The 20,862-nt window shown below is 44.9% G+C and overlaps 1 protein-coding gene across 1 annotated transcript in view; it reads left to right on the top strand.

The window, feature by feature from the left end:
• The window catches only part of RIMKLA (ribosomal modification protein rimK like family member A), a 30,582-nt gene extending 11,783 nt beyond the window's left edge, over positions 1 to 18,799 (top strand). The window contains exons 2-5 of the mRNA XM_047871947.1: positions 4,572 to 4,802; positions 8,864 to 8,950; positions 14,584 to 14,787; positions 17,487 to 18,799. Of these exons, the coding sequence (XP_047727903.1) occupies positions 4,572 to 4,802; positions 8,864 to 8,950; positions 14,584 to 14,787; positions 17,487 to 17,977 (1,013 nt within the window). The 3' untranslated portion in view covers positions 17,978 to 18,799. The remainder of the gene's footprint in view (positions 1 to 4,571; positions 4,803 to 8,863; positions 8,951 to 14,583; positions 14,788 to 17,486) is intronic.
• Positions 18,800 to 20,862: the final 2,063 nt, after the last annotated feature.

Raw genomic sequence — 20,862 nt, 5'->3', positions numbered from 1 at the left:
GTGTGTATATAGGGGTCCCGAAAGCTGCCATAAGTGAGGTCCTTGCTTGCCATCATCCTATAGTGTCCTGTGATTTTCTTATCTCTGCTGCTTGCTTTGTACATGAAGGTTTTTTTCTAGTGCACTACAAATCAGTTTACTTTTTTTTTTAATGTTTACTTATTTTTGAGAGAGAGAGAGAGAGAGAGAGAGAGAGAGTGCGAGTGGGGGAGGGTCAGAGAGAGAGGGAGACACAGAATCTGAAACAGGCTTCAGGCTCTGAGCTGTCAGCACAGAGCCTGATGCAGGGCTTAAACTCACAGACCACAAGATTATGCCCTGAGCTGAAGTCGGACGCTTAACTGACTGAGCCACCCAGGCACCCCTAAAACCAGTTTACTTTTGAAGCTTTCTCTCATGAAGCCAAGGATGTGTGCGTCTGTGCGCATAGGGTGGGAGGTAACCCATTATGCATCAGTCAATGTGGAGACTTTTAAAGTCAGATCTGGGCGCCTGTGTGGCTCAGTTGCTTAAGCATCAGACTTCAGCTCGGGTCATGAGCTCGCAGTTCATGGTTTGAGCCCCACGTCAGGCTCTGTGCTGACAGCTCAGAGCCTGGAGCCTGCTTTAGGTTCTGTGTCTCCCTCTCTCTCTGCCCCTCCCCTGCTCACGCTCTGTCTCTTTCTCAAAAATAAACATTAAAAAAAATTTTAAGAATAAAGTCAGATCTAAGGCAGGGATCCATATGACAAGAAATCTTTTGTTTATTTACTTTTAATTTTTTTTTAAGTAATCTCTATATCCAGTATGGGTCTCAAACTCACAACCTGGAGATCAAGAGCCACACACTCTGCTAACTGAGGCAGCCAGGCGCCCCAAGGAATTTTTCCTTTAAATGAGATAATGTATGTGAAAGTTCTTAGCAAAGTACCTAAAATACAACAGATGCCCACTAAAAATGCTAGCCAGATTCAGATCTGAGTGGCCTCACGTCTGACTATCTGTGCTTCTGTTTCCCTCTATTGATGTGAATGGTTGAGAATGGTTTTTAATATTTAGAGCTCTACTTTCCAAGAATGATTTTGCTTCTTTCTAAACCGATTTCTCTGTATTATAAAGTACATGTCTTTGCTGTTGTACATATAAATGCAAAAGTCTAGTTTTGATTAACTTAATTGAACCTGATATATGAGTTAGAAAAAAACAGGCTCGGTTCTTTGGAAAACGTTATCCCATTTTTCTATCCTGTTTTTAATGCAGTAAAATATTTCTGAATGTAAATAACAGACTTCAAAAGGAAATCAGAATATAATAACCCATGAAAGTAGATTATTCTTTTTAGAAGTAATATGAAGAAAACATTGTTATGGCTTTAAATGGTTGATTTAGATCAGATTGGCTGTTGGCCACTGTACTAACTAGTTTGGGGTCTGATCTTTTTCACTGTCTTACTGACCTGTTTGGGGACAGAATGATATAGTTAAAAAAAAAAGTGGTTTGAGGCTGAACAGTAAATTTCAAGCCCTATGTAGGAGTCTAGGAGAGTCTGAATATTCCAGAAACAGCTCTGCTCCCTTCCTCCTGCCCTGTCACCCAAGTCAAGGTGATGCCCAAAAGCACTGGGGCACTTAGTCACATGAAATCCCTTGTTATTTGTTATTTGAGGGCACGAGCCTCTCATTGCTGAGCGCTTTCCGTCTATCTACAGGCCGCCAAGCAGAGCCCTGCCCTCCCTGATGTCCTGCATCAGCTCTTTATTCCCTTGGCCTGAGGCCTTTGGATTGCAGTGGAAATGTTAAGGACTCTGGGAAAGGTGACACATTTAGGCTGCATCCTGTATTAAGTGTATCAGTTCCTTTCCTGAGAGCAGATATTTGAATGGGGAGAGGGGAAGCCATTTCTGAGTGATTCAAGACCTCAGAGTTCAGCAGCAGGTTTGCCAAGAGCCAGCCTTAAACTCAGGTTGTTCTTGGCCACGGCTGTGTGGAACTGCCGTTCGCAGTGAAGCCACGGGCCAGCAGCAGCCTCTTGTCTACTACTTCTAGAACCGACGATTTCTTTAGGTTTAGACGGCAAAGAGAACAGGAATGACCGGGGCAAGGGAAGATGCCCAGAGCAAGAATCGCTGGAGCTGTGGACGTGGGCGGAGGCGGAGCTGGGCGTGCACATGTAATTCCTTAACCTGTCCCACCCCTCTCGGCACAGAGCTGGAAGCAGGCATGGCCAGAGACCACACCTGTCTAACTGCTTGGTAGAGTCTTTTCGGCTACACTTAACCCCCTTCCATTCTTCATTTATTGAAGGCTCCAGTTGGAATGAGCCAGGCCCAAAGATTTACCTTTGGGGAAGAGAGATGAAGTTCTGGTAAGATTTCCTAGGTGTACGTGACTCTGCTTGAGGCCGCGCTGTCTCCGTCCACGTGTGGTTGATTATTTCCAGAAACGATTGAATTCTTTTCTTCCCATTTAGAAGCTTCACTGTTCATGTGTGGCCTCGTGTTGGGATTTAAAAGCCAGACGGTTCTGCTGCTTCTCGTTTCTCTAGGTCACTTTTCTGTTGCAAAGCCATTTTCCTCCCCAGCGGGCACGAAGCTGCATAAGTTGTCCTCGCTGGCTTCATCGAATGTGCAGTGATGATGCCAGCGCCTCACGTGTGTATGGCACTATATGGTTTTCAAAGCATTTTTGCTCATATTAGCTCCTCGTGTGATGTCGTCTCAGGCTGTTGCTTTTGCCCTGCGTGTTTACTCCCCATTTTCAGCAACATGAATACTTTTCTTTCTTTCTTCTATCAGTTTTGAAGATGCTATACGGGGTTTGCTCTTTTTTTTTTTCTTCTTCTCCTTGTATGTTATTTTCCCCAATGGCTGTAAGTGGCAAAAGGAAAAAGCCTGTATAAATGATACTGTTTTCTGACGGCAAAGGGAAGATAACCTAAATGCTCTTTATAAATCACCCCTGAGAATTCTGTTCTAGTTCCTCGGGTTCACGCTATCCGCAGAAGTACTAAAAACAATTTATCTCCGTGATTACGCCGACCCCCTTTTGTTGCATTGATGAAACATCTTCTAGAACGCGGGGGAAACTATGCAGGTTAGATCCATGTAGTCGTTTTGTGGTTTTGGTTTCTTTGCTTGTTTACTTTTGTTTTGCTCTGAGTTTTTGTATTGAGATTCTTCATCCCCCCCAGTGGAGAAATAGTGATTTCATGAGCATCTTTTGTGTTCTCCGAATTCTGTGGTTGTATAGCGTGTCACTTATGAAATAGAAGGCACTTGGGTTAAAGCCTATAAGATGGTTCTGACACTGTTTAAATTTTAGATTTAAACACTGTGTTTAGATTTTCTTTAGAGCCTGGTAGAGACTCCTTTAAGGTTCACGAAGGCTGACCAAGTAATTCCCTGAACTCACTCCTCATTGCCCTACCCATCCCATTTCCTGCCTCTGTGGTTCCAAACCTATTTCCCTGGGGCCTCTCAACAATTCAGCAACCATCAAGTGCCTATCATGCACCAGGCACTGTTCTAAGGGCTGGGGATACAGGAGTGAAAAGACAGACAAAATAATGCTCATGGATAGCTCTATCTCTTGGGGCTAGAGAAGACAAACCAAATTATGTCTTCTGCATGAAAGCCCTGCAGATCCATGAAGACTCAACTGCTGATCCTCTTGAGTCTTCACTCCAAGCTGATACTCCCCGTTTGCCCGTGCCCTTATGCTGTGTGGACCAGCTCTCTTCAGATGCATTCTGATTTTGTTTAATATTGAATTGATTTTTAGCAGATTGATATTTTTTTAAGAGTTTTGTTGTTATAAGGAGAATATGCACTTGGAGACATCTTGGAAAATACAGATAAGTAGAAAATAGGAAATTGCCTATAATCCCATTACCCATTGTTAAAATGTTGGTATATTTCCTTCTAGTCTTTTCTAACTTGTATTTATAATTTTGTGTCCTGTTTTTTTCCACTTAACATTGGCATTTTTGCATTTATTACATTCATAAAAATCATTTAAATGGTTATATAATATTCCAGACATATTTTTATCTTTTTTTTTTAAGTAATCTCTATGCCCAGTGTGGGGCTGGAGCTCACAACCCCAAGATTGAGAGTCACCTGCTCCCCTGACTGAGCCATCCAGGTGCCCCTCCAGATAGACTTTTCAAGGTTAAGTCATAAAAGACTAGTAAGGATTCCTTAAGTGAGCTGCACTGCTTCCTTTTTATTTCGTCTCCAGCCTTGAAAGACACTACACTTTGAGTAATACTAGTGCTCCATCGAAGGAAGATACTGGACTATGTAAATCTCCTGTGGATTCTTCTAACTTGGATTATTCTTGATATGCTGCTTTTCTTTTCTTTCTTTCTTTTTTTGTTTCCTGTTCATTCTTTTGTGTTTCCTCATGATCATGCTCTGCCCATTTGTGTGGAGTGCGGGGTTGACTGTAGCTTTCTTGTTACTACAGGATATCCAAGTGCCATTTTCAAGGCTGTCTCCCTGCTGGGTTGAGCCTTGAGTCTGTCAGAACCAGTTCTTCTGGTGGGACCAGACCGTGGCAAGCATAGAACTCACGCTGGCCCTTCGATTGCAGGTCTTCAGCTGAACCAGAAGGCACTTACCACTTTCCCAGACGTGGTGCTCGTGCGGGTGCCCACACCCTCAGTGCAGTCAGACAGCGACATCACCGTCCTGCGCCACCTGGAGAAGCTGGGCTGCCGCCTGGTCAACCGCCCACAGAGCATTTTAAACTGTGTCAACAAGTTCTGGACTTTCCAAGAGCTGGCTGGACATGGGGTTCCTATGCCAGACACCTTCTCCTATGGTGAGTGTCCTTGGGATTGGAACCTAGCTTTTCACATCACCTGCATCTCTATGTTTTTTTTGCCCAGAAGCGCTCCAGTATCTTGGTTTTCAGTGTGAATCTGTTCCTCTTAGGTGGTTCAACATCTTGAGTTTTTCACATGGCCGCTCCCTCTGTCTGAAATGCCTTCGCTTCTTTCTGTCTGTGATTCACTCATTCTACATGCATCTGGTACGCACTATGTGCCAACCCCCATGCTAGGTACTGGGCTATAGCAGCAAGTGAGACAGAGTCCTGCCCGGAAGGCGTTCCCAGTTCACCAGAGGTGGAGCACGGCAAGTAAACTGGAGGGTCAGGGCAGTGTAACAAGTGCCACGGTAAGAGCCAGGGCAAGGTGGTACGGGACACGCAGGAAGGCTCCACATGCAGTTTAGGAGATGTCGAGGAAGGCTTGCTGAAGGAGAGAATGTCTGAACTAAGCTGAAGTTATCCAGCTAAAGCACTGGGGACAAGGGGGTTCCCTACACAGAGAACAGAATATAGATCAGCCTGGAGGCAAGCGAGAACATGACGGATGGGTGGTACATAACATAACAGATTATGTAGAACATAAAGGTGATGGAATTGAGATTTAAACTAGAACGAGTAGGGGGCGCCTGGATGGCTCAGTTGGTTAGGTGTCTGACTTCGGCTCAGGTCATGATCTCATGGTCCGTGAGTTCAAGCCCCGCGTTGGGCTCTGTGCTGACAGCTCAGAGCCTGGAGCCTGCTTCAGATTCTATGTCTCCCTCTCTCTCTGCCCCTCTCCCGCTCACACTTTGTCCATCTGTCTGTCTGTCTGTCTCTCTCTCAAAAATAAATAAACATTAAAAAAAATAAACGGCATGGGAAGTGGAGTAGGGAGAATCCTAAGACTAATAGGAAGTTACTAGAAGGTGTTAATCAAGGAGGTGGCCCAATCAGACTTTAGTACTTCATACTTTGGCTAAAGTATGAAGAAGGAATCAGACAGGGGCAGAGTAGAGACAAGGTGGCAGTAGGGTTTTTAAACTGTCAAAGTGAAGGGCACCTGGGTGGCTCAGTTGGTTAAGTGTCTGACTTGATCTCAGCTCACATCTTGAGCCCAGGGTCATGAGTTCAAGCCCCACAATGGGCTCCATACTGGATGTGAAGCCTACTTAAAAATCAGTCTGTCTATCTGTCTGTCCATCCATCCGTCCAAGTGAGCAGTGATGATCTAAACTAAGGTAGCCATAGTAAGAATGAAGATATGTGAACAGATTCAGAAATTATGAAAGAGATCAAAATAACAGGCCATGATGACTGGTTGGATGTGAAGAATATACAGAGGACTCCAGAGTGACTCTGGTTTCTGGTTTGGGCAACCAGATGTGAAAGCAAACATTCACTGCAACTAGAAACACCAGGGAGGAGAAACAGGTTGGTGGGGGGCAGGGGTGGGGTGGTGAGGGGTTATCGGGCAGAGATGATTTCAGTTTGGGACACATTCTTTTTGAGGCGTCTATAGTATGAGCAAGTAAGAATACTCAGTAGGCAGGAGATAAATGGATCTGGAGCTCCTGAGAGAGGTGTAATTTAGGGAAGCGGATTTGGAAACCTTCATTAGGTTAAGTGAAGTCACAAGAATGGATGAGATTGCTTCAGGGAGAACGTATAGAATGAAGAGAGTGCTGAACTCTACATTAAAATGGTTAACATTTTATGTATATTTTACCACAATAAAAAATAAAATTTAGTAAGAGAGGGTTCAAGAGGGAACCCTTTAGAAAATGGGTAAAGGAAGAGGAACACATACAGGAGACCAAGCAGGAGCATTTGGAGAGGTGAGGAGGGAAGGGAGAGATGCCAGATGCCAGAGGAAAGAACATTCCAGAAAGGATGAGTGTTGTTTGGTTCTGAAAGGACAGGTGTGTTGGGTAAGTGATGGGGAGAAAAGCCCATCAAGGGTCAAGGATGAGGGAATGAATGAGAAGTGAGAAGATGAAAACCCATCTCAGTAGCTGATGGTAGTTAAGGGATGATACAGGAGCAAGAATGGCGATTTTGTTGAAGATGGGAGAGAACTGGGCATGTTTAAAATGGCGACAGAACTCGGAACAGGGAGGCTGAAGACCCGTCAGAGAGAGCACACTTAATAGCGCAAAAGCTCCGAGGAGGTGAGAGGGAGAGGGGTCTAAAGCACAGGTGCAGGGATGGCCTTGGATAAGAAGGACCCCTCTTTCACTGTTGTATACGGGAAGGAAAAAGCATAGCTAGAGACGAGTTAGATATGTCAAGGGACTTCAGGAAGTTGGGATATCCCTTTTTTTTTTTTTTTAAGGAGATAGAAGTTTATTAAATACACTGCAAGGGAGCGGCGGGCAGGAGAGAGACTGTCTGCGGGAGTTCCTTTCTAATAAAGTGTACTCTTCGTGAGGATGTTCCTGATTACCTACACGGCCTCACCATGGTTTTGTTTTAATCATTAACCCTTTTGTAAACAAGGCAGATCTTATTAGTATGCCAGGGTATTTTGCTTTGCAAAAATTGATGAACTATAATACCACCTGTAGCAGGCAGACTACTGTCCCAGAGAGGTGAATGTATAGAAAGTCAAGGACACTTATGAAACAATTTAGAAAGATTTTAATATACATTATTATTCATATTTTTAAAATTAAGAATTAGCGTATAGTGGAGGTAATTCAAGCTTTTGAGTCATGCCTTAACTGGTGAGACAAATCCCCAGGCTTAGTTTCTTTGGGCATCGGCTTTCTATTGTTGTACCACAAAGTACTAAAAACTTTGCAGCTTAAAATAACACCTGTCTAGGAGCACCTGGTGAGTTGAGCACCCGACTCTTGATTTTGGCTCAGGTCATGATCTCAGGGTTGTGAGATTGGGCCTCACGTGGGGCTCTGCCTTGGGCTTGGAGCCTGCTTGAGATTCTTTGTCTTCCTTTGCCCTGCCCCCTGCTCACGCAGCCTCTCTCTAAAAAAAAAAAAAAAGAGAGAGAGAGGGAGACATCCATTTATTATCTCACAGTTTCTGTAGGTCAGAAGTCAAGCCACAGCATAGCTGGGTTCTTGCTCAGGCCTCACCGGACTGGAATCAAGGGACAGCTGGGCTGTGGTCTCATCTGGGGTCTGGGGTCTTCCAGGCTCACTAGTTGTTGGCATTTAGTTCCTTGCAGTTGTAGGACAGAGGTGTCTACTACTTTATTGCTGGTTATCAGCTGAGGGCTATTCTCAGCTTTTAGAAGCTGACTGCTGTCCCTGTCACATGACCTTCTTGACAATGGCCAAGGACAATGTGCTCCTTCAAGGCCAGCAGGAGAGTCTCTCTGACTTTTCACCTTTCCTTAAAGGACTCACCTGATTATGTCAGGCCCACCATAAATCCTCCCCCTCTTTATCAACTCAAACTAGACTATTTATTAACCTAGTCACAGGAATATCCCATCATATTCACCGGTCCCTCCCATACCCAAGAGAGGGGATTATACAGGGCGTGTAAACCAGGGTGTGGGAATCTTAGGGCCATTTTAGAGTTCTACCTACCACAGTCATTTTTTTTTTTTTTTAATGTTTATTTTTGAGAGAGAGAGGGAGCATGTGCAGGGGAGGGGCAGAAAGAGAGGGAGACACAGAATCTGAGGCAGTCTCCATGTTCTGAGCTGTCAGCACGGAGCCTGACGCGGGGCTTGAACCCACAAACTGCGAGGTCATGACCTGAGCCGAAGTTGGCTGTTTAGCCTACTAAGCCCGCCAGGTGCCCCCTGCCACAGCCATTTTAAAGGGAAAGATACCTGCCCTGCCTATGGGATTGTTAGGAGGATTGCATGAACTAAAGCAGGTGCAGCCTTTGCCACACTGAAATACTTGAGGTGCTCCAGTTTCCTTGTGTCTCTACTCCTGCATATAGTATAGGTGCCCCATGCATGTCTGTCAGATGGAATGGGTTCGAATTGCTTTAATCAGGAACATGAGGCCTTGAAAGACATCCTACAGAAGGGGCACTGTGGGGCTGACCGCTCCCGACCATCAGCCTTACCTTCACTGACGTTTACCTTTTCTTGGCAGGTGGGCATGATGACTTTTCCAAAATGATCGATGAGGCTGAGCCCCTGGGCTACCCGGTCGTGGTCAAGAGCACACGAGGACACCGGGGTCAGTGCTGCTCCTCCTGGACTTCCGTTAGGGCCGCACCTCTGCGAGGGCAAGACCCTCATTGGGTGTCGCAGAAGCGCTGGTTTAGAGAAGCGGAGTGTCCCCTCAAGGGGCTCACAGTGTAGTCCTTCCTCTGTCCCCTCCTCTCTGTCCCCACCGTCCTTGCTTGGTCAGACCCTTCTCATCCATCCCCTGGACTCTGACTGGTCTCTCTGACTTCAGCGCCCGTGTGTCCTCTCTTCCTTGGAAGTGATTTCTCTGAAACCTCTGTTCTTGTCACTGCCTTGCTAAAAAGCCCTCCCGAGAGCCCTGTTGCCTGTTAGACAAAGCCCATATTCCGCTCTGTAGCTCTGAAGGCCCTGAAGCTTCAGCCTTCCTTTGTAGCCTTCTCTGGCCCCGTGAGCCCTCATAGTCCACTGCAGACTACTTCTCATTCACCAGCTGGACCGTGCGCTGTCTTCTCTTTCCTTTGCTGGAAATGCCATCTTCCTCTGGCACCTAGGGATGCCACCTGTAAAGGCCAGCCCTGGCTATTGTCTCTTTCCCTTCCACACCCCCAGTCTCCCTGCCTCTCTGCCAGGCAGAATTAACTGCTCATCTTTCATGTTTCCGTAGCACGTTGACCGTGCCTCTAACAGTACTGTGCTTTATGACAGTTACGGGTGTATGTGCCTTTTCCCCCTCATTGGCTGTGAGCTGCTCAGGGTTGGGAACTCAGTCCCATGCATCTCTGTCCCAGAGTCCTGCTCCAGCGCTCCGTGCACAGCAGGGACTGGTGCAGCAGGTGAGCAGGTACCCCCTGATGCAACCCAGATGGCATACTTAATTGCTCAGGGCATCTGCAGCGAGTGGAGGCACCATGAACAGACATGTCCTGAGCAGTTCCTGGGATGTAGGGACCGGGCGGTAAAATGAACTGGACGCAGTCACTGCTGTCAGGGAGCTCCAGTGTGTAGAGAGTAGAGTTGGTGGCCTTGCAGGGTGATGGCCGCTGTGGCAGGCTCATCCAGCACCCGCTTGTACCCAACAGAGGGGGACCAGCTCTGCCACAAGCAGGGTGGGCTTTGCTGGCGGGGGAGGAGACTTAGGCTGGAGTGTGCAATTCGAATTGGAGGAAGGAAGTGAAAAAACAGAAGTAGATGTGAGCAAAGCAACTCGTGGGAACCAAGGACACTGTCGAGGAGAAAGAAGAATGAGTTTGGGGGGCAGAGTGGGGCCCTCAGTGCTATTTAGATATGCTACAGTCCTGAAGTTCAACATCCCATTTCTTTTGTGCCAAAATATACAGAATTTAAAATTCAACTAATATTATTAGCCTGCAGACTTCCAGGGACTGTTCTAGCCTCTGGGGATACAGAAAGGAACAAAACAAAAACTCCTGTCCTCAGGGAGCTCATATTGTAGAAAGGTAAGAAAGACAATAAGCAGAAATTAAATAAAATACATCGTATTGTCAAACGTTTCAAAAATTGAGATGTAATTCACATAACAAAGAGTTCACCATTTTTTAAGTGTACAATTTAGTGGATTTTAGTACATTCACTGTTGTGTACGACCATAGCCATTATCTAATTTCAGAACATTTCCATCCCAGAAAAAAACCCTGTATCTATTAGGGGTCAGTTGCAATTGCTCTTCCCCTCGTCCCTGGCAACCACTAATCTACTTGTTGTTTCTATAGATTTGCCTGTTTCGAACATTTCATATCAATGGGATCACACCCTATGTGGTCTTTTGTGTCTGGTTTCTTTGACCTAGCATGATGTTTTCATGGGTCACCCATGTTATAGCGTGGAATAGTACTTTGTCCCTCAGTAATACTCTGTTGTATGGATAGACCACATTTTGTTTATCTGTTCACCAGTTGATGGACATTTGAGTTGTTTCCACTTTGTGGCTATTGTATATAATGCTGTGATAGACATGTGTATAAGTTTCTATGTGAACGTATGCTTTCATTTCTCTTGGGTATCTGCCTAAGCACGGAATTGCTGGGTCAGTATGGTAACTCCATGTTTCACCTTAAAGGAACTGCCAAACTGTTTTCCACATTGGTTATGCCATTTTGCATTCCTACCAGCGGTGTATGAGGGTTCTAATTTCTCCACATCCTTCCCAACCCTTGTTTTATTCATTCATTCATGATTAGTTGATTGATTTATTGATTGATTTTTTTGGGGGGAGTAGTAAATAAAACTTTTTGATTGTATATATTAATTTGAAAGCTTGCAGCCTGAAAAGTGAGCAGGTTTAACTTTTAGAATATACATGTATGAATGTCCTCTTTGCCTTGACAAATAAAGAAAATAGCCCCCACACTTCCACCATAAAAGCAAGCCACAAGCCAAAATACATGTTTTTCAAGCATTAGTGATGTAGAGGCCCACTTCATTTATTTTACATGTTTTTTTAAGATATGGATAAACAACATAGTATCAGTTTCAGGTATGCAATGTAATGATTCGATATTTGTATATATTGCAAAATGATTGGCACAGTAAGCCCATCACCATACAGAGCTACAGAACTTTTTTCTTATGATGAGAACTTTTAAGATTTACTCTCTTAGCAGCTAGCAAATATGTGATTTGTTTTTACCCTTGTGGTATCTTATCATGGTTTTGCTTTTTATTTCCCTAATGACTAATGATGTTGAACATCTTTTCATGTGCCTGTTGGGCGTGTGTAGATCTTCTTCAGACAACTGTCTGTTCAAATCCTTTGTTCACTTTTCACTTGGACTGTTGGTCTTTTGATTGCCGTGTTAAGAGTTCATGACAGGGGCGCCTGGGTGGCGCAGTCGGTTAAGCGTCCGACTTCAGCCAGGTCACGATCTCGCGGTCCGTGAGTTCGAGCCCCGCGTCGGGCTCTGGGCTGATGGCTCAGAGCCTGGAGCCTGCTTCGGATTCTGTGTCTCCCTCTCTCTCTGCCCCTCCCCTGTTCATGCTCTGTCTCTCTCTGTCCCAAAAATAAATAAACATTGAAAAAAAAAATTAAAAAAAAAAAAAAAAAGAGTTCATGACATACGAACATAATTGGAACAGGTTTTTTCCCTACCCTGTAGCTTTTCGTTTTCACTTTCTTGATAGTGTCCTTGAATGCACAGAAGGTTTTGATTTTGATGGAGTTCAATTTGTTTATTTTTTTTTCCTTGGGTGACTTGTGCTTTTAGATGTCATTTTCTGGTTGCTTAATCCAGGGTCACACAGATTGACACATGTGTTTCCTTCTAGGAGTTTAATAGTTTTCACTCTTACAAATGGGTCTTTGATCCATTTTGAGCTAATTATGTATATGGTGTGACAAAGAAGTCCAGCTTCCTTCTTTTGCATGTGGATATCCAATTTCCCCAGTATTACTTGTTGAAGACTATTCTTTCCCCCATTGGATGCTTTTGTAACTCTTGTCAGATGTCACCTGACCATTGTGGGCTCTCAGTTCTACTCTATTGATCCCTATATCTTTTTATGCAAGACCACACTGTCTTCATTACTGTAACTTTGTAGTAAGTTTTCAATTTGGAAGTGTCGGTCCTCCAACTTTGTCCTTTTTTTTTACTCAAGATTGTGTTGGATATTTGGGATCCCTTGCATTTCCATATGAATTTTAGGATCAGCTTGTCAACTTCTGCAAAAAAAGAAGTTGGACTTTTAGTGGGGACTGCATTGAATCTGTAGATCAATTTGAAGAGTGTTACCATCATAACAGTATTAAGTCCGCTGGTCCCTGAACATGGGATGTCTCTCCATTTATTCAGATCTTTAATTTTTCTCAAAAATGTTTTATAGTTTTCAGGGGTACGTCTTCTACTTTTTTGGTTGAGTTTATTTTTTTTTTAATTTTTTTTTTAACGTTTATTTATTTTTGAGACAGAGAGAGACAGAGCATGAACAGGGGAGGGGCAGAGAGAGAGGGAGACACAGAATCCGAAACAGGCTTCAGGCTCTGAGCTGTCAGCACAGAGCCCGACGCGGGGCTCGAACTCACGGACTGTGAGATCATGACCTGAGCCGAAGTCGGACGCTTAACCGACTGAGCCACCCAGGCACCCCTGGTTGAGTTTATTTCTAAATTGTTTGTTCCTTTTGATGCTATGGAATTGTGTTCTTAATTTAATTTTCAGGTTGTTCCCTGCTAGTGTAACATATAATATCTTAGGGGAAATGGGTTGGGAGTAAACAAATTATAGCAGCTATTAAACTTTAGTATGTGGGAATAAATCTGAAGAAGGCAGTGGGATGGTACAGGCTGTGCCCTTGAGAAAGTTACTAATCTTGTAGACCTTTATTTCCCTCTACTGTAAAACAAAAATAACTATCCTGTTCTAATGGCTTCATAGGGCTAGTATGAAGTGTAAATGAAATAATAAAAAAAACAAAGGGTTTGGTACATGGTAGATGATTAACTAATCTTAGTCCTCTTTCCCACCCCCTCCCCCTTTTTGCTCTGTGCCTAAAAACTAACTGCAGGCTAAGCCCCATACTGGAACCTGCCAGCAACCAAGGAACCAAGTCCCTGTATCTAGCCCCCATTTCTGCTGAAAATCCTACCTAATGTCCAGGGAACCCCCAGTGCCTCTAATTGAATCCCAGCCATCTAGTGTCAGTTGCCAGATCTCCTGGTGCCAAATGTGCAGTGATGGAGACGTGTGTTGGAGGTTACTTCTCAGTCTCCTAAGCCACTAGGGCCTGAGATCCATCATCACTCTTTTTATTAAGATTTCAGAAGGGTCCCAGTCCTTTTAAGGTGGTTACACACCTCCTAGGAAAACCGTGTCTTCTTTTCCCATATTTGCTAACAAGAAGGCTCAGACTGGGTATGCTCATGTCAGATTTGCAGACATCAGAATCTCTTGCTCAGATTTGTTGGCTAGTATGCAGATGGAAAGCAGATGTCGAATAATTGTAAAAGCAGTGGTGATTCAAGCAGAAAATAAAGAATTGGGAGTCAAGAAGGAATGCTTTCCCTAGACAGCAGGAGTATAGATCATTCCATCTAGGATTGAACAGGTATAGCCAAGTAAGAAACTTCCTATGTTTAAAGGGAGGAGGGAGTCTGTCAGTGGCTTCTTCTTTGAACTCCCATGGCATTTTGCATAGACCTCTTTTAACGCTATATCATGCTGTGTTGTAGTTACCTTTTGCGGGTCTCTCTCCACCTAGACTTGGAATTCCTCTGAAGTGTGTTCAGTTAATTGTGTTCTGTAAGCGTGGATTGGCACCTGCCTTGTGCCTCGAGCCCAGTGTAAGTTTTGGAGATCAAATAAATGGGGTTAGAGATGGACCCTGCCTAATCAGCATCCTGGGGTGATTGGAGATGCTAACTGCTTTTGGAACTGAATTGACTAGATCCTTAGGATTCTATGATGGCCTCTTCTCTGTGTCTCTGGAATACATTATTGTTTCATCTTGAAAAAAGAGTTGTTGAGGGAGAGGGACCTGAGTAAAACCAAGAGAAAATAAGGTTCAGTGGCCATTTGATAAGAAGCTCGAGTCTGGTCAGGAAACAGAAGGGGCCAAGGTAAGGCAAGTTTGGGAAGAATTGACAACTGTATGGGCCAGGGAGATGGGAGGGCAAGGACAGGACTCAGAGGCTTCTGTAACTACTCTTGCTCTGTGTCTTTCTTCTTAAAGGAAAAGCTGTTTTTCTTGCAAGAGATAAACATCACCTCTCAGACATCTGCCATCTGATCCGCCATGATGTGCCCTACCTGTTCCAGAAGTATGTGAAGGAGTCACATGGCAAAGACATCCGGGTGGTGGTGGTCGGGGGCCGGGTGATAGGCTCTATGCTCCGCTGCTCCACAGACGGACGGATGCAAAGCAACTGCTCTCTCGGTAAGGTATAAAAGCTCACAGTCAGTGTGTCAGTCGCGGGAGGCCACCGGGATTTTTATTAGGATGTTTGCACCCATTCAGTAAATGTGGATGGATCCCTCCTATCTTGTCAAATGCTCTGCTAGGCGCCAGGATCACAGAGAAGAGTTAGAAACAAGCCCTTGCCACAGCGAGCAGTCCAGGAGGAGAACGGACAGGTGTAAGTGCTGTGATAGAGGTCAGGCCAGGGGTATCAGGACACTGAGGTTGAACCCTATCTGGGAAGTGTTGGGACTCAGTCAGGTTTAGTGTAAGGGGTGACAGGGGGATCCGTGTTTGAGAAAAATCCTGGGTAGGGGAGGGATCGAAGGCATAAGGCAGGAAGCAGGAAGATGAGTTCAGAAGATTTTACAGTAGCTCAGGCAAGAAATAATGAGGGTCTACACTAATGCATGGCAGGAGGAGAGTGATTCTGCTTTTACATTGTAATTGAAAATTGTTTTTCTTTTTATTAAAAAAATTTTTTTAACGTTTATTTATTTCTGAGACAGAGAGAGACAGAGCATGAGCAGGGGAGGGGCAGAGAGAGAGGGAGACACACAATCCGAAATGGGCTCCAGGGTCCGAGCTGTCAGCACAGAGCCCGACGCAGGGCTCGAACTCACGGACCATGAGATCATGACCTGAGCCGAAGTCGGACGCTCAACCTACTGAGCCACCCAGGCGCCCCGAAAATTGTGTTTTTCTTATATGTATGATACTATTAGCTGCAGTTTATGTTTGGGTCAAACGCATAACCCCATCCCATGAACCTATTGTTTTTTGTGGGGTTTTTTTCTTAATGTTTTTATTTACTTTTGAGAGAGAGCGAGCGAGCATGTGCAAGTGCTAGCAGGGAAGGGACAGAGAGAGAAGGGGACCGAGGATCTGAAGCAGGTTCCACCTTGACAGCACAGAGCCTGATGTGGGGCTCGAACTCACCAACTGTGATATCGTGACTTGAACCCAAGTCGGGTGCTTAACTGACCGAGCCACCCAGGTGCCCTCCGTGAACCTGTTGTTAATCTTGTTTTCTGTTATGGTGAATGGAGGTGTTCCAGGAGGGATGTAAATTTTTGTCCCCATCAAAGAAAGCTCTCGTCACCCTCATTGAATGAATGTGTGTGTTGGTAATATGAAAGAAACGACAACAAAAAATGACTATGGTTATTTCTTAAATGGCCCGGTGAGTGTACCAAGGCTAGTGATTGATAAAGAGGCCGAGACACAGATTCGGTCCTTCATTAATACTGGTTGAGCAGCCACCACGAGCAGACTCTGTGAGTATAGCGATCAGCCGTGGAGCCCCTGGTCTGGAACAGCTTACGGGGCCATGAAGGAGAAGACACGAAAGCACATCATTGCAAGACACTGTGATAAAATGCTGTGAGGGGGGCAGATGCTAGGCTCAGGCTGACACAGTGCTAAGTACCCAGCATGCTGTCCCATCTCATTTTCGTGTGTGGTACCACCACAGTGAGTCTCGTGGATGATGCTGTCTTTTTTAGTCACCTTACAAAATCCCTTCTTTAACTAGGAACCACACAGTTTTGTCATTTACCCATGTTATTGAGCTAGTCTAAAACTCTTTTATAGCCTTTTCCTTCTATAACCTAACAGGTGGGGAAGGGACAGTGTTAAGGTAAAGACGTTAGTTGTTGGACCTGAGAACACAAGTCTTAAGTCTTTCCAGGGAGACTATTAAACCTGAGGTCTTAGCTTTGTGGTACGTAAGGGCAGTCAGACTCTGTGTCTTTGGTATAGGATTTTGTCTCATAAGCCTTTCCGTCTCCCTCTTCCTAAGACATAGTGTTAATTTTGCTTTTTCTATACGAAAGGAACACATTCTCGATGTAGAAAATTGGTAAGTATGGCAAAGTCAAATGAAAAAAGATGTCTATCATTAATCCCACTCCCTAGAGACAGCCATTGTTAACGTTTTCTTATCATTATTTCCAAAAACATCTATTTTATTTATTTATTTGGAGAGAGAGAGAGAGCACGCATGCACAGGGGAGGGAGGGAGAGAGAGAAAGAATCCCAAGCAGGCTCTGTGCCGTGAGCACGGAGCCCGACATAGGGCTCATTCTTACAACTGACCTTGAGGTCACAACCTGAACTGAAACCAAGAGTCATATACTTAGCTGACTGAGCCACCCAGGTGGCCCCAACCGACAATATCTCTTTGCACACTTGTGGTCATACTGCACAGTCTTCAGTCCTTTCACGTGTTTTTCCAAAGGATCACAAGCTCTCTACAAGCGTTATTATTAATGATTCTAAAATATGCTGCTTTCCTCCATTAGGAGATATTTGTAGCTTTTCATTTATTTATCAACAAATATTTAGTGAGTGCCTACTATGTACAAGTGTTTCAGTTTTCCAGGATTTTAAATAACTCTACCATCCATTTTGTGCAAAAAGCTTTTTTCCATTATGTAAGATTATTTCCTTAGTGGTAGGATGAGTGGGTCTGAGGAAATAAACATTTTAAAAACTCTTAGATAAGACATGACCCTGTTGTTTTCCCAAATGGTGTCCTGATTTCCAAACAGACCTTTTGTGAGTGATGACAATGCCCGTCTCACTGCCCCTCCTTGGCATTCCCCATCTCTTCTTTGAAGGGTTATTGTGTTCTCGGTGTCTGATGTCACCATTATGTCACTGTGCTTTCCCCACAGGCGGTGTGGGTGTCATGTGCCCGCTGACAGAACAAGGCAAGCAGTTGGCTATTCAGGTGTCCAACATCCTGGGCATGGACTTCTGTGGCATTGATCTCCTCATCATGGACGATGGCTCCTTTGTGGTGTGTGAGGCAAACGCCAACGTCGGCTTCTTAGCCTTCGACCAGGCATGCAATTTAGATGTGGGTGGCATCATCGCGGACTACACCATGTCCTTGCTGCCCAATAGGCAGACTGGCAAGATGGCTGTCCTCCCGGGACTGTCCAGTCCCAGGGAGAAGAAAGAGCCAGATGGCTGCACTTCAGCTCAGGGAGTTGCAGAGGGTGTCTACGCCATCAACAATGGGTCTACCTCTAGTGAGAGTGAGCCTGAACTGGGAGAGATCCGGGATTCCTCAGTGAGCACAGCGGGGGCCCCGCCCCCCATGCTGCCTGAACCTGGCTACAACATTAACAACAGGATTGCTTCAGAATTAAAACTTAAGTGAATTCCTGCTTTTTGGGCAGCATTTAAACCAAATCCTACTGCTTCCCTATAGTTTTGAGTGAATAAAATCTGGACTAATGTGATTTCATTTGCACAGAAACTAGAAATCCCATCTGGGCACTCAGCATTCTTTCTAACGATGATTTAAGCAAACGGCTTAGCTTTGTGGTTTTTACAAAGACTAACCTAAAGACACTCACCACGAGCAACATCCCGACTGATCAACTTGAGACCGATGTCTGCTGCGAGCACTTGGATATACGGCTGACTTTTAAGGCGCTGACTCTGTCCTGCTGCTTCTGGCTGTGATCAGCAGAGCCCATTAACCCAGAACGGCCCCTGGAAATACTGTACTCAGAAGCCCCACTGGACGGAGGCGGGTGCAGAAGAGACCGAATGTGACTGCGGTTATGTGCTCTTCGTTAAGTGTGTGTGTGATGTGTGGAGAATACACAGTCCAAACGCTATGAGAGGATCGATCTCTGCTCCCCGTCAATCACCATCTTGGCCATATTTCTCTGACACTCAGGATATGGTGTTTTAGGGAGCTTCCTCATTAGCAGTGAAGCACTTTGTAGAAAGTTCGAGATTGAACGTTCTTTGACTTCACTGGTTGGCAGATATCCTGCTGCGTAACTGGGGCTTTCTACAAATTGCTTTGCCGCTCCGAATTTATAGACCCTGCTTCAACTAATGCCAGCCCCAGCAGCCTCTTGCACCTTTGCTGCCTTTGGCCTCAGCTGGAAATGCACTTCAACGAGCTAGTGGCCACACACTTTATTCCTTATGCGTGCACTAGAATTGAACACCATGAACTTTCTTGTCAATGGACTCTGTTCGTTTGTCATCCAGAAGCCGGTGGGTTTTTATCATAGAAGCTACTGGAAGATAATCATTTTCCCTCTTCTCTCCTAAAACTTTGTGTACTGCTTAGCTGTAGGAGGTTTTCTTGTATGTGTTGGTGTTGTGGGCCTGTTGGGTAGATTGAGCCATTGGAAACACACTCTAATCCCCTTGACCTTCTAGTCCTATCCAGGTTTCAGAGACCTGTCCTTACCCACTTGTCCACACTGGGGAGACTCAGGTATTAGGAATTGCCCATTGCACATTTTGGGGGAGGACGGTGTTGGATAATGTAGACGTGACACCAAGTGCTTTTCATTTTAACTCTTTAAGCAGTAGATGATGATCCTTCCCTTGGGAGAAATCATGGAGATAGAGTTTTCCATTTCTGCTCATATGAAGTATGATGAGAATGAGCAAGGCTCCCTCTTTAACCACATACACTAAAACGTAAGCCCTCAAGAGTTACCATAACCTATTATTTCCTCGAGAGATCGTACTCTGGAGCTGTGATGTTACATATGCCAAGAACACATAGACTTCCTCTTTGGAATGATCTCTGAAGCCATGCAAGGTAAGAGGCCTCCCAGCCTTACAGTGAGACCTCGTTTTTCACACCACCCCTCCCGAGAGGTAGTCCCAAGCTCCATCACCCATTTTATTTATCAGACTTATCTTCTAATGCTCTTTGGCTCTTAAAAAAAAAAAAAAAATCATTCCTCAAAACATAAATCTACCCATAAAGGACAAAGACCTACCAACACTGAGGAAGCTCACAAGTGGACAGTTTCCAAGGAAGGCTCTAGAAATAGTCTGACTTAAGGTCAGCTTCACTAGACTAAACATCCATCTTCCCAAGGTGACTAGTTTGAAGGCAGCAACACCCATTTGGGTGTATAAATTCCTGGACTTATTCTGCTGTAAATGTAAAAATGTGTATAAAGCCAACACTGTCACATTTTTTCACAACACATCTAAGTAGCAATTGGCTTTTAAAATACTGTGGCTAAAAGCACATCTCACCAAGTAGTTCTTAGACAACTGAAAAACGTTTGGCTCCATGATATGGAGATAATGCACTACACCATTGTAGTCTAAATGCAGTCCAACATAGGGTGCATGCCACTCAGTTGTAACTCTAGTAAATTGTACGGTTGACGAATGATAACGCTTCACCTTTATACAGGTTACGACATTTACCTTATCTTTACCACTCAGGGTGGGTTTAGGAGGACAGTTCTAGGTCTGTTCTTGTTGAATTGTCCAAATGCTTTCTACGTAAACATCTGAACTGAGTGATGACCTTCTGGAAGCTGCATTCACTCATTCCCACTGTTCAGTGTAAGCCCAATCTCCCCACTTTATCTCAAAGGATACTAGCGGGCCCTGTGCTAAGCAGAGCAGCTAGAGGGTGCTTCCGGATTTGTCAAAGGGGGCTCATCTTCCAGCTGCTAGTGACATCTGTAGTCATTGGCACCGTTGCTTTTTGGCCCAGCCTAGAAGCAGCGAAAGCTGGGTCACACCCAACTCATAGCTCCCCTCCAGGATTTCCCCTGCTGGCCGTGGGCCCTGTGAGCCTCGGTCATGCGTCTGGGCCACACTTGTTACACCTGCCGACCAGACCTGCTGGAAGGAACGTGGGGCTCAGAGCCAAATCCCGGTTTTGGCTCTCCCCTTAAATAGCTCACTAACCTTGTGCAGTCAGGTGGAGTCTGCCTCCATTTTTCCATTCTGATAGGGGAGATGCCTACTCTGTTTACCTCTTGGGGGTGCTTTGAGGTTGACGCGAGTTAATTAATGAGACTTTGCATCATGTGGGAGGTGGTAGAAGAATACCTCCCACATCTGGTTTTATAAGTTTCTCCTCACCCCTCCCCTGAGGGAGTTAAGAAAGAAAGAGGCCACGAATTCTTGGCATCAGCACATTAAAGAGTGTCAGGGGAACCTGAAAAGGATGCAGCTTCTCAGAGGCTTCACCGCCTGAAAGAAGGAAGGCTCTCCGTGTACTCAAACAGCCTTCTGGATGTATCGTATATAACCGGA

This window comes from Prionailurus viverrinus, chromosome C1, assembly GCF_022837055.1.
Source record: "Prionailurus viverrinus isolate Anna chromosome C1, UM_Priviv_1.0, whole genome shotgun sequence".
NCBI lineage: Eukaryota > Metazoa > Chordata > Mammalia > Carnivora > Felidae > Prionailurus > Prionailurus viverrinus.
This window is presented reverse-complemented; position numbering and strand designations above follow the sequence as displayed.